This window comes from Artemia sp. Qi Xiang Cuo, chromosome 7, assembly GCF_049724085.1.
Source record: "Artemia sp. Qi Xiang Cuo chromosome 7, ASM4972408v1, whole genome shotgun sequence".
In the NCBI taxonomy this organism is placed as follows: domain Eukaryota; kingdom Metazoa; phylum Arthropoda; class Branchiopoda; order Anostraca; family Artemiidae; genus Artemia; species Artemia sp. Qi Xiang Cuo.
Window position 1 is genome coordinate 49303553 of NC_142800.1, and position 14174 is coordinate 49317726.

The 14174-nt window shown below is 33.0% G+C and overlaps 1 protein-coding gene across 1 annotated transcript in view; it reads left to right on the plus strand.

The window, feature by feature from the left end:
- The first annotated feature begins 242 nt into the window (after positions 1 to 242).
- LOC148950370 (uncharacterized) overlaps positions 243 to 14174 on the plus strand; it is a 186788-nt gene continuing 172856 nt past the window's right edge. Inside the window, exons 1-2 of the mRNA XM_089091851.1 lie at positions 243 to 259; positions 3548 to 3735. Coding sequence (XP_088947977.1) covers positions 243 to 259; positions 3548 to 3735 — 205 coding nt within the window. The remainder of the gene's footprint in view (positions 260 to 3547; positions 3736 to 14174) is intronic.

Here is a 14174-nt window from a genome sequence, read left to right on the forward strand (position 1 = left end):
CACAACACTGTTCAAATAGAACAGCCTCACAGTCTTTATAGAAAAAAACTCAGTTTTTCAATGAAATGACCAAACCCGGCTTCACCCAAATAATGTTTATTAACATTACCGTTAAGACATATTTGGAAATTAGCAAAAAACCTTTTCCACTTTGTAAATTGCTTATTGAAGATATACATCTTGCTATTTAAAGTCCACTTTGCATGCGACCCCACTTAGAATTCATATCGGATTGAAAAGCGATGGTAGATCTGATAAGGTAGCGGATGTATGCAAATGCATTAGGGCAAAAATACCAGTCTAAAAGTGCGCGTTACCTTTATTGGAGCAATTTTTTTCACTTTCGTTTTTTTCAAATATTTAGTTTTTTATTTGTCTAAATTGAATTTTGTAATTTTTGCATTTGAATGCATCTTGTTTATAATTTACGTGGTATGGTTTTTTTTTTTTGTTATATAAATGTATTATAATAATTCATTTATATACACACGAAAATTTTGTTAAGTAAATAAAATTAAATAGTTTTTAGAAACAAATTTTAATTTTTAATAATCAAAAGCTATGCGCCTGAGAAAATTTACCTTATTTTTTGAAAATAAGAATAGAAACAAAAGAAATTATGTATATACTTACAAATTCTGATTGGACTTCTATATCTGAACTCCTTGGCAAAACTTGAGGGGGGTTAAGCTCACAATCTACAGTAGCTGAATCTTCAGGCTGAGCTGAGGCATTATATAAGGCAGTCCACTCCCTTTTCAAGTTCCTTCCAGCTGATATGGAGCTAACACGGGGGTCAGAGGTCCCTGTCATTAAAAGATTCACATGCACTGGCTGGTCCGGGTCTTGTGTAGTTCTAGCATCGAATTTGATAACTGAAGGTATTGTATATTGAATTAATATAGATTATATATATCGGGCCATCTTTTCAGAAGGGGGGGGAGTGAATGTGTCAACTTCATTGAAAAAAAATGCTTTTTAGTTTTGGGAAATTTTCAATTTTTTTTTTTTTATTTTAATTTAGTGCAAAACATTTTTTTTTTTTTCAATATTTACATTCACTTTTTTTTCAAAAAAATAAAAAAAAATTTTAAAATTAAAAGATAAAAAATCAACCAATAAATTAAGCAAGGCCGGGAAGTATTTTCAAAAACACACCTAAAAAAAAAAAAAAAAAAAAAGCCGCCGTAACATAAAACCAATAGGAGAATTATTTAGTGGTTTCAGCACCAAAAAAAAAAAGGCTTCTAATTATATAATTACCCTTAGTTATAGTGTAAGGAAAGAATTTCTTCCTTAACTTAATGACAAGACAATTTCTTTTTTTTATTATAATAATGAGAAAATTTTTACTCACCAGAAATTGCTTAGAATTATCCATTTTCTATGTAAATGCTTACAAAAAATGTCAGTTGTGTTATGTTCAATAAACTATTCAAAACTGTTGAGGAATCTAATTTGGAACTTGAATATATACAAAAATAATTAGCTTCTAAAAAAGACACACCTGTTTTTCCAACAAGGATGTAACCTAAAAAAAACTTGTATGTCATGAAATAGAAATTCAGTTACTTATGTCAGAAAAAAATTGAACCAGAACGGATTATAACCAACCTGTTTGGTACGGGCACGTACGCAAAGTATATACCTTCAAGCAAATTCCACATGATATTTCAAATTACTATACCGTCTATAGAAATGATACCTCTATGATAATGACACTGGTAACCCCAATTTGTTTAAAGTACACATGCATCCCCATGCCTCAGGCGTAGGGTTGAAACCTTAATACGACCTACTACTATTAAAAGATTCGCAGGCATTGGCTGGTCTTGTGTAGTTCTAGTAGCGAATTTGATAACTGAATGTATTGTAGCTTGCATTAGTATAACTTAGCTATATCTTGCCATCTTTTCAGAAGGGGGGGTATTTCATTGGTCAAATTAATTGAAAAAAAAATTCATTTTATTTTTTTTAAAATAATTAATTTTATTTTATTAATTTAAATTATTTAAAAAAATTTTTTTTTTTAAATATAGATAAAAAATTTTTTTAAAAAAAATAAAAAAAAATTCTAAAGTAAAATTAAAAAAATAAAAAAATAAATGAATACTGTCCTTTAATTTTTTTAAAAAACATCCCTAAAAAAAAAAAAACAATTATATTGTTAAAAAAAAGAACATTATATTGATAAAAAAGTAATATTTTTTAAAAATTAATACATTAAAAAATAAAAATTTTATTATAATACAAAATTACCGATCCAAAATCTAAGAAATTTTTTTTCAAAAAAACTACTAAAAGACAAAATTATAACGATAAAAAAAAAATCAAAACTTAAATGCAGACTGGCCAGTAAGTATTTTAAAAAACTTTCATATAAAAAAAAAGACACTGATCTTTATAAAAAAGGAAACTTTTGTAACAATTAATACATTAAAAAATCAACTTTTTATTCTAACCCCAAATTACCGATCGAAAAGATAAGCAATTTTTTTCAAAAAAACATCTAAAAGACCAGTGATATTGATAAAAAATCAAACCGTAAATTTCAACCTATAAGAGAATTAGAGGTTTTTTCAGCTCCTAAAAACAACAAGCTTCTAAGTGTATAAGTATCCCTTAATTCTAGTGTAAGGAAAGAATTTCTTACTTAACTTACTGACAATTTCTTTTTAAAAATGGGAATATTTTTTACACACAAGAAAATGTTTATATTTAACATTTTTTTATTTTTAATTACAAAAAATTCTAACAAGAATAAACACGACTCGAAACTGATGGAGAAAAAAATATGGAACCAGACTATATACATAAAATAATAGGCGAGTAAAAAATAAGAGACATCGGTTTTTTGAACTAAAAAAAAATGAACTGAAATTTGAAATTGAGTCGTTCCTATAGTGTAAAGACCTGTATACCTGTTTGTACGCAAATGACCCTGGTAACCGTCCAATGCATTGAAAACTTACACACATATCTATGCCTTAGGCGTAAGTTTCCTTGTCCCTTTTCAATGCATTGTACGGTTACTACTATTGTGTAGTATGATTTTGTTCAATATCCCACTCAACATAACCTGATAGATTTTTTTTTTACATTTTATTGAACTATACTGAATCTGTTTGGGTGAAAGTGTCGGAGAAGCAAGCACGTTTGGCCCAATTATTTTTGCAGTTATGGCCCTAACTTAAAGGTGCGGGCAGGAACATACACAAAATTTTTGGGTTTCACCATCCTGTATATCTTAAGACTTCGCGATTTCCCTCTTTTTCCTGTTTGCATAACTTCACTTTCCATTATGCTTAATTCGACTTCTAACAAGCTCATTTGTACGCGCCTAATTGAGCCATTCAGGGTAACCTCAAAAAACAAAATTGTTTTTTTTGTATTATTGAGGCGATCGAGGTTTTTTACAGTCGAAGTACTAGCAATTTGGCAAAGATCTAATTCGACAGAACTATCAAATTGCGTATACCCTGCAGAGAAATGAAGTTTAGTGATGTGTTCTCGCTAATTGAATTAATTACTTACTATTTGTTTTTAGGAATTCAGAAAAAAGAAAAGAGAAAAGCCGTGATGCAGCTCGTTGTCGAAGAAGTAAAGAATCGGAAATATTTACTGATTTGGCCAATACTCTACCTGTTCCTAGTAATGTTATCAATCACATGGACAAAGCATCAGTGATGCGTCTGGCAATCGCCTATCTGAAAATCAGGCATATACTTGGAACAGGTAAAATGCCCAACCTGTTTTTTTTCTTATAAAGTTAAAGCTGTTGTTGGCCTTTTCAGAACCTGTAACATTTTTGCCCTCATTACAGTAATATTGTCCGTCGTATAATTCATGCTTTTTTGTGACTTTGGCCATAAACAGTTTTTACAGTATTTGCGAAAGAAAAAGATGGATCTATACCAGAAATACTGGTTACCTGTGAAACTGTAATTCTGAATACCATTTAGGTCTATAAATCACAAGTTGAGACTATTGTTGTACTAAAGGCCGAATGAAATACAAGAAACACGAATAAATCGAATCATAAGCAATGTCCGTATGACTCAAGGTGTCAGTATGGTCGTTAAATTCCTATTAAAAATGACGTGTCAATTTTCCGGCAATTGATTTGATAAGTTGCGCTATTTATTGGGCACTATCCTACTCCTCGCACATGTAAACGACGAACAGTGCATATTTGATAGAACTAGTCTTATAGAGCAGTGGTCCTCAAACTTATGTAGACACTACCCCTTTTTACCCACAGTACATGTTTATATCCCTTCTCAGTTACCCGTACTAAGTAAACTATATCTAAAATATAAATAAAATTGCCAGTTCTAGAGTTAAAGTCTTTTTTTGTTGGCCGGCCACGTGTCCCCTAAAAATTGCTGCGTACCCCCAGGGGGTACGCGTACCATAGTTTGAGAACCACTTATAGAGGATGGAGGTAGAGATGACATAAGCGGGCTATTTTTAATCATATATATGGAGTTGAAAAAAAAAAATAAAGAAAAAAAAGATTAAAAATGAGAATCGAGAGAATATAATTGAAAATAGAATCTCAGTAGGCCCAACCAGAATCTTTCGGGGGACGTAATGGTGTTCCTCTTGGCCGACCTTAGCAAGTTGTGAAAGCCCGTAGCTCTGTAGGATAGTGACAGATAGATTACAATCAGGTTGTGTGCCGATTCAAATAATATCTTGTATGGAAGCTGGCGTTTATCCCCCCCCCCTCCCTATGGAACTCTCCCCCGGAAAATACCCCCTGTGGGTGGTGGTTTCCAATCACTTTTGACTTGTAAAAAAAGGACTCCTCCGAAGTTCCGAAGTTTCTGTTACCATAAGGTGGAGATGGGGATGAGGAAGGGGCATTCCCCTTCCTACATGTAATGAATTCTGCTCATTTTGGGGTTTAATGTTACCCTTTACTTTCATAATAACAGCGTAGACAAGAAATATTCCCAGAAATCAAGAGGGATTAAATATCAATTCCACCTTTTTGGTATGTTTTAAAGTTTTTTTATACTCCTCCCGAAAAAATAACCCCCTAAAAAAAGTCCTGGATACGGCCCCGGGGATTATATATCAATTTCTACTTCCACCCTCCGCTTCTTTCTCCCTTAGAACTAATTCTGTATTTGTTTGGCTAGTTAGGGAAGGAGGGAGATGCTTCAAAGGGTGCATTTTAATGCCTAAATATTCTAATTCTCATTGAGCCTTGAGATAAATATAGAATTAAGCACTATCAATTGATAGTGCTTTAATCAATTGATTGATGGAAGCTTTTGATCAAAATGATTGACCGTCTAGGGTGTCCTTTAGTTCTAAGAGAGAGGCAAGGGGAGGTTGGAGGTAGAAATTGGTGTACAGTTTTCAGGGCCGTTTTTAGGGGGATTAATTTTTGGGGGGGGGGGGGCAAAAACTTTAAGAAACGCATCAAAAATCCGAAATTGATATTTAATCCCTCTTGATTTCTGGGAATATTTCTTGTCTACGCTGTTATTATAAAAGTAAAGAGTAACACTAAATCCCAAAATGAGTAGAATTTAATCCGTATAGAAGGGGGACTGCCCCTTCCTCATCCCCACCTCCGTCTAATGGTTGTAGAAACTTAGGAGGATGCTTGTTCGATCAGAAATTGAGAGTTCTAGTCCTTTTTTAACAGTCAAAAGTTAATGGAAACCAACGAGCCGCGGGACGGCGGGGGGGGGGGGGGGATTTTCCGCGGGGTAAACGCCTAGACCCATCCTGCATGCCTCTTGCTCGTGTACGCTCTTCGTCGTTTATTTATGTGGTTAATCTGTAGATTATAGTTCCATTTGTCGGTATTGATTTGGATAATGCTTTGCACAGCAATACATGGGGGCGGAATTCAGCTGAATTTTCTAAGCGAAATATAATTTATTCATTACAGTAAGATAGCAACTTATTGTACACATAAGGAATAAGGTTAATCCCCCCAAGATCTAGTTGAATAACTATCTAGGAATATTTTAATAAATTTAGATAAGACGCTTTTGATGCTCCCCACTCGTACAATTTTGACTGTTCGATTGCATTTAAATTCACATGAAACCTCAGTGGCTACGTTGGGCCTTGGTTCGGCCGAACAGTATAAAGTCAATGAAATCATTCACTAAGAAAAGTTGACTTGGTGGATTTGAGACAAAATCCGACGCAAATTTACCGTATAGAGGAACGGTAAGAAATTGAATGATTAAAGCAAAGACGGACAGTTTTTCACCATATCATATTGCAACTACAAAAACAAATATGGGTACTTCTGCATTATACGGTACCCATGAAAGAAGTCAAGTTTGGTTAATACTAATAAAATATGATAAAATAGGATGAATATATAATAGTTTAGAAGCAAATTTGGGCTATTTATTTGCACATTATGGGCGGGGGTGGGGGGTAAAGCATAGCATATATTAAATACGTAACCTAACCTGGGTACCTCCCCCCCCTAAACCCAAAAAAAAACAACAGTTTAAATATCGTAAACGCAATTAGCAATCTCTTGCAAATACCCGTCTGACGGTTTCCATTAGTAGTTCCTTATACAGTATATAGCGGTGGGTACCATAAAATGCATAAGCACCCAAATATGTTAACAAGAGGCCTAATAGGGTCCCAGTAATCTCAATCAGTTGCTGTTTTACTTTTAGCATCTCCGTCTTCAAGCGGGTACTTATCATCTTGACCTTACTGATTGCTGAGAATCTACTGCGCTTCTCTTATTAAGCACGATTTCTTCGATTTCTTTGTTTCGAACGCAAATAATGCTAATTTTGTCTTTTTATGCTGTTTCTCTAGCCCTTTTCAACGTTCTAAAATATAATATAAGGAGGCTACAATATCTGAACTGATAGTAAATCAATGTTTGTTGTTTTAAGAAGCTATCGAATCAGAGGCAACGCTGTAGCGTTGCCTATAGTAAAGGTCTTGCGCCTCCAATGTTTTATTATTACTATTTTTTTCCCCAGAGGCACTTCATACGGAAGGGGTCGTCTTAGAAACTTCAAAGGGGGCTCATTCGATTGGAAATCGAGAGTTCTAGTGCCCTTTTAAATAGTCGAAAGGGACGGGAGGGAACCAAACCCCCCACCCCACACGCCCACCAATCACCCCCAAAAAACCAATCCAAAATTTGAGATAGCTATTTTGTTCAGCGTAGTCGATTTCCTGATAGAAAATATATTTTTGAGGGGGACACTCCCCCACAACCCTCAGGGCAAGGATTTTAAGTTATGCCCTGGGGGCATATAAGTAGTATGTTACCTTATATTTTGCCAAGGCCCCCGTACCAAACAGGTTTTTCTGGTAGGTAAACATTTCTACATGTCATTACACCTTTCAAAGAGACGGGTGTTCTATTGTGACATCGATTTTTTGGAGGTCAAACTCGTGAATACATGTTTATTTATTTTTTTTTTTTTTAACCGGTATTTTTTCAATGAAGTCCATAGAACTTTGCATAAACCCGTGAATGTAGGACTGAAAGTCCAATTACTAATCAATTTAGTGTGACCGCCATTTTTTGATCTGGTTAAGCGGGTATAATCTGGTTTGGTTTGTTATTGCGAGAGGATTACTCAATTTACATCTTAGTGTTAACTGGGCAATGACTAAAGGAACATTTGAAGGTGGAGAAAAAAAAAAGGGTAATTAGAGATTGGATAATTTTAACAAGAAATGACCGAAAAGTGTTTTGGAGGAGATGGAATGAATGTGTATTGTCTAATACACAAGTGATAATTTGCAAAGTGTTGACAGTTTCAAAAAGTTTAGAAATCAAAAAAATTAACATGAAATGGCTGAAAAGAGTTTCTAGGGAGTTGAGTTGCACGAGGGTTGACTTGCACGTGGGTTCAGTTACATCCGGAGTCAAGTACCCGGGGCTGAGTTCCCGGGGGGCGACTAGCAAAGAGGTGCAGTGGTCCGAGGGTGTGGTGAGCCCGAGAGTCATGTCCCGGGGGGGTTCCGGTGCCCGGGGCGTATCCCTTTTTCGAAAATCGGGCTCCCTGTTTTCAAAATCCCTTTTTCTTCTAAGGCTTGGATTAGTTGGTGGCTAGATATTAAACGTAATGAAATTTATATAATTGCAATCTGCATAAAAAGCCAATTCTTGTCAATTGTTATCAAAATTCTATTTTTGAGTTTTGGTTACAATTGAGCTAAGTCGCTCCTTCATTACAATTTAACACTATGAACTATTTGATAAAACTTATTGGGCTAACGTCCTATTTTAATTAATCCTCTAGCAAGCCGTAGTTTTTAAAGCACGATTCGCGCTATTAAAGCTTAGTATTTCTGAGTCCAGTTGATCTGTGCACCATTTTAGAAAATTCTTCTTTTTGGGGGGAAGCTTTTGGTTCCTTTACGTGTACGTAAAGGACTGAAATACCCTTACAGGAACTAGAACTTTTTATATTCCGGGAAAATATTCACAAGTATGGTATTACTTTTTCTATCTTCCACTGAAAAATTTTGAATTGAACTTAAAATTTCTTTATGTCTTTGTGAAATAAAGAACTTAAGTGGAAGATTTTTATTTTCTCTGGATAAATTAGAATTGAATTGTGTTCTTTGGTAAAATTCAGTAGAGAACTTGAACTTTCCTTGACTTCGTTGTGAAAATTTTAAATTGAACTTTAAATTTTTTCATCTCTTTGAAAAAAGTCGGAACTGAATTTAAGAAAATTTAGAATTAAAGTGAAACTTTCTATCTTCATAGAAAATAATCACAATAAGAGTATAACTTTTACTATTTTCTATGGAAAAAATAGAACTGAACTTTGAATTTGTTATGTGTTAGTGAACATAAAACTGACATGGAAGCTTCACCTACGAAATACTAAGAAACCTTAGCTCAGAAAAGTCTGAAATATCCAACTACTCATCCCAAACTAGAATTTCCAGTCAAATGAGCCCTCTTAGAATATTTTGGTACCACTAGGTCGATAGACCAACAATATTTAAATTCTTGATTATGTAATTCAGTCACTTTTACAGAAACTGTACATTTTTGTTACCAAATTCTGGTCTAGATTTCATTTTTACAGAAACTGTACATTTTTCTTACCAAATTCTGGTCTAGATTTACATTTGATTAGGGAAGCTGTAAGAAAACTTGCTAGTTCGAAGTTCTTTGGTAAAATTCAGTAGGGAACTTGAACTTTTCTTCACATCATTGAGAAAATTTAAAATTGAACTAGAACTTTTTATCTTACGGGAAAATATTCACAAGTATGGTATTACTTTTTCTATCTTCCACTGAAAAATTTAGAATTGAACTTTAAATATCTTTATGTCTTTGTGAAATAAAGAACTTAAGTGGAAGATTTTTATTTTATATGGATAAATTAGAATTGAATTGTGTTTTTTGGTAAAATTCAGTAGGGAACTTGAACTTTCCTTGACTTCGTTGAGAAAATTTTAAATTGAACTTTAAATTTTTTGATCTCTTTGAGAAAAGTCGGAACTGAATTTAAGAAAATTTAGAATTAAAGTGAAACTTTCTATCTTCATAGAAAATAATCACAATAATAGTATAACTTTTCCTATCTTCTATGGAAAAATTAGAACTGAACTTTAAATTTCTTATGTGTTGGTGAACTTAAAACTGACGTGGAAGCTTCACCTACGAAATACTAAGGAACCTTAGCTCAGAAAAGTCTGAAATATCCAACTACTCATCCCAAACTAGAATGTCCGTTCAAACGAGCCTTCTTGGGATATTTTGGTACAACAAAGTCGATATACCAAAAATATTTAAATTCTGGATTATGTAATCCAGTCACGTTTACAGAAATTGTAAATTTTTGTTACCAAATTATGGTCTAGATTTCATTTTTACAGAAACTGTACATTTTTCTTACCAAATTTTGGTCTATATTTACCCTTGATTAGGGAAGCTGTAAGAAAACTTACTAGTTCGAAGTTCTTTAGTGAAATTCAGTAGGGAACTTGAAATTTTCTTCACTTCATCGAGAAAATTTTAAATTGAACTAGAACTTTTTATCTTCTGGGAAAATATTCACAAGTATGGTATTACTTTTTCTATCTTCCACTGACAAATTTAGAATTGAACTTTAAATTTCTTTATGTCCTTGTGAAATAAAGAACTTAAGTCGAAGATTTTTATTTTCTCTGGATAAATTAGAATTGAATTGTGTTCTTTGGTAAAATTCAGTAGGGACCTTGAACTTTCCTTGACTTCGTTGTGAAAATTTTAAATTGAACTTTAAATTTTCTCATCTCTTTGAGAAAAGTCGGAACTGAATTTAAGAAAATTTAGAATTAAAGTGAAACTTTCTATCTTCATAGAAAATAATCACAATCATAGTATAACTTTTCCTATCTTCTATGGAAAAATTAGAACTGAACTTTAAATTTTTTATGTCTTGGTGAACTTAAAACTGACGTGGAATCTTCACCTACGAAATACTAGGATACCTTAGCCCGGAAAAGTCTGAAATATGCAACTAATTATCCCAAACTAGAATTTACAGTCAAATGAGCCCTCTTGGGATATTTTAGTACAACTAGGTCGACAGATCAAAAATATTTTGATTACACACACGCAAAAACTCACACTTACACACACACAGAATATAAACTTACACACACACACACACACACACACACACACACAAAAACTTACACAAACACAAAAACATCTTTGCTAGAAAACTACTCTACGTGAACCTAGATCAACCCAAGAAAAAAGTTTTTGTCACTCTACTATGTTTATCGCTAGACATAGCCTTACAGAAGATTTAAGTTTGAACAATTATTCTTTATTATTTCACTTAATGTTTGATTTAGTCTAGTAGCTCTTTACTTTTAGTTGAAAAATGTCCTCTTGTGGGTTGTGGAAAAAAAAAGTTTTTTGTCACTAATAAGTCTATCGCGTAAGGAACAACACCGCTGAATCTGAAGATCTGATTTACATTCAGATTTACTGACTTTTGGGGGGGGGTGTTTCTCCCTTTTTCGAAAATCAGGCTCCCTGTTTTCAAAATCCCCTTTTCTTCTGAGGCTTGGAGCATTTGGTGGCTAGATATTAAACGTAATGAAATTTATATAATTGCAATCTGCATAAAAACGAACTTGAACTTTCCTTGACTTCGTTGAGAAAATTTTAAATTGAACTTTAAATTTTTTCATATCTTTGAGAAAAAGTCGGAACTAAATTTAAGAAAATTTAGAATTAAAGTGAAACTTTCTATCTTCATAGAAAAAAATCACAATCATAGTATAACTTTTCCTATCTTCAATGGAAAAATTAGAACTGAACTTTAAATTTTTTATGTCTTGGTGAACTTAAAACTGACGTGGAAGCTTCACCTACGAAATACTAGGAAACCTTAGCTCAGAAAAGTCTGAAATATCAAACTACTCATCCCAAACTAAAATTTCCAGTCAAATGAGCCCTCTTAGGATATTTTGGTACCACTAGGTCGATAGACCAAAAATATTTAAATTCTTGATTATGTAATTCAGTCACTTTTACAGAAACTGTACATTTTTGTTACCAAATTCTGGTCTAGATTTCATTTTTACAGAAACTACATTTTTCTTACCAAATTCTGGTCTAGATTTACCTTTGATTAGGGAAACTGTAAGAAAACTTGCTAGTTCGAAGTTCTTTGGTAAAATTCAGTAGGGAACTTGAACTTTTCTTCACTTCATTGAGAAAATTTAAAATTGAACTAGAGCTTTTTATCGTCTTTGAAAATATTCACAAGTATGGTATTACTTTTTCTATCTTCCACTGAAAAATTTAGAATTGAAATGTAAATTTATTTAAGTCCTTGTGAAATAAAGAACTTAAGTGGAAGATTTTTATTTTCTATGGTTAATTTCGAATTGAATTGTGTTCTTTGGTAAAATTCAGTAGGGAACTTGAACTTTCCTTGACTTCATTGAGAAAATTTTAAATTGAACTTTAAATTTTTTCATCTCTTTGACAAAAGTCGGAACTGAATTTAAGAAAATTTAGAATTAAAGTGAAACTTTCTATCTTCATAGAAAAAAATCACAATAATAGTATAACCTTTTTTATCTTCCATGGAAAAAATAGAGCTGAACTTTAAATTTTTTATGTGTTAGTGAACTTAAAACTGACATGGAAGCTTCACCTACAAAATACTAAGAAACCTTAGCTCAGAAAAGTCTGAAATATCCAACTACTCATCCCAAACTATAATTTCCAGCCAAATGAGCCCTCTTACGATATTTTGGTACCACTAGGTCGATAGACCAAAAATATTTTGAATACACACACGCAAAAACTCACACATACACACACACAGAAACTTACACACACACATAAAAACTTACACACACACACACACAGACACACACAAAAACTTACACACACACACAAAAACTTACACACACACAAAAACATCTTTGCTAGAAAACTACTCTACGTGAACCTAGATCAATCCCAAGAAAAAAGTTTTTGTCACTCTAATAAGTTTATCGCTAGACATAGCTTTACAGAAAATTTAAGTTTGAACAATTATTCGTTATTATTTCACCTCATGTTTGATTTAGTCTAGTAGCTCTACTTTTAGTTGAAAAATGTCCTCTTATGGGTTGTGGGAAAAAAAAAGTTTTTTGTCACTCTAATAAGTCTATCGCGTAAAGAACAACACCGCTGAATCTGAAGGTCTGATTTACATTCAGATTTATTGACTTTTTGGGGGGGTTCGTTTCTCCCTTTTTCGAAAATCAGGCTCCCTGTTTTCAAAATCCCTTTTTCTTCAGAGGCTTGGAGCCTTTGGTGGCTAGATATTAAACGTAATGAAATTTATATAATTGCAATCTGCATAAAAACCCAATTCTTGTCAATTGTTATCAAAATTCCATTTTTGAGTTTTGGTTACAACTGAGCTAAGTCGCTCCTTCATTACAATTTAACATTGAACTATTTGATCAAACTTATTGGGCTAACGTCCTATTTTTAATTAATCCTGTAGCAAGCCGGAGTTTTTGAAGCACGATTCACGCTATTAAAGCTTAGTATTTCTGAGTCCAGTTGGAATGTGCACTATTTTAGAAAATTCTCTTTTTGGGGAAGCTTTTGGTTCCTTTACGTGTACGTAAAGGACTGAAATACCCTTAGAGACGTCTTCTTTTCTTCAATATATTTGCTTACTTGGCTATTCAGCGTAAGCAGCTAATTTATGGCAAATCCAAGGAAGAATTTTTTTCTGTAACGCTTTCTGGGTTTCATTACGAAAGTAACGTTCCTCGCAAAAACATAAGTTGTTCCCACAAAGGATTTTCGTTCTTAATTATAAAAAAAAAAAAAAAAAAAACATTTTCCACAAAATAAGTTTTTAAAATAAAAGTAAATAATTCCATTAAACAAAAAATTAGCAAAATTAACATCAAATAATCTACCAATCGTGAAACTGACACAAATCAGCATCGATAAATAAATGAAACCCAAAATGAACAGAAATTACAATAATTAACCGAGTCAAACTCAAAACGAGCAGAAATCACTCTAATAAGTCTATCGCGTAAGCAACAACATCGCTGAATCTGAAAGTCTGATTTACATTCAGATTTATTGACTTTTTGGGGGGTGTTTCTCCCTTTTTCGAAAATCAGGCTCCCTGTTTTCAAAATCCCTTTTTATTCTGAGGCTTGGAGCATTTGGTGGCTAGATATTAAACGTAATGAAATTTATATAATTGCAATCTGCATAAAAACCCAATTCTTGTTAATTGTTATCAAAATTCCGTTTTTGAGCTTTGGTTACAATTGAGCTAAGTCGCTCCTTCATTACAATTTAACACTATGAACTATTTGATAAAACTTATTGGGCTAACGTCCTATTTTTAATTAATCCTGTAGCAAGCCGGAGTTTTTGAAGCACGATTCACGCTATTAAAGCTTAGTATTTCTGAGTATTATTACGAGAATCATACGGGAGAGGAATCTATATCTTGGGGATTAAAAGTAATTAAAACTTCTTCCTATCAGATTCAAACGCTTAATAGCCCAAGCTTATGTGACTCAAATTTCTCTATAGAGTGCTAACGTGTATCTGTTGAAATAATTCAAGTCCAGTTTCAGAATTCCTATCAAGTCGAACAGTAAAGCAAAAACAAAAAGAGAAAAAAAAACCCTAATTTTAGACAGTTTTTTGG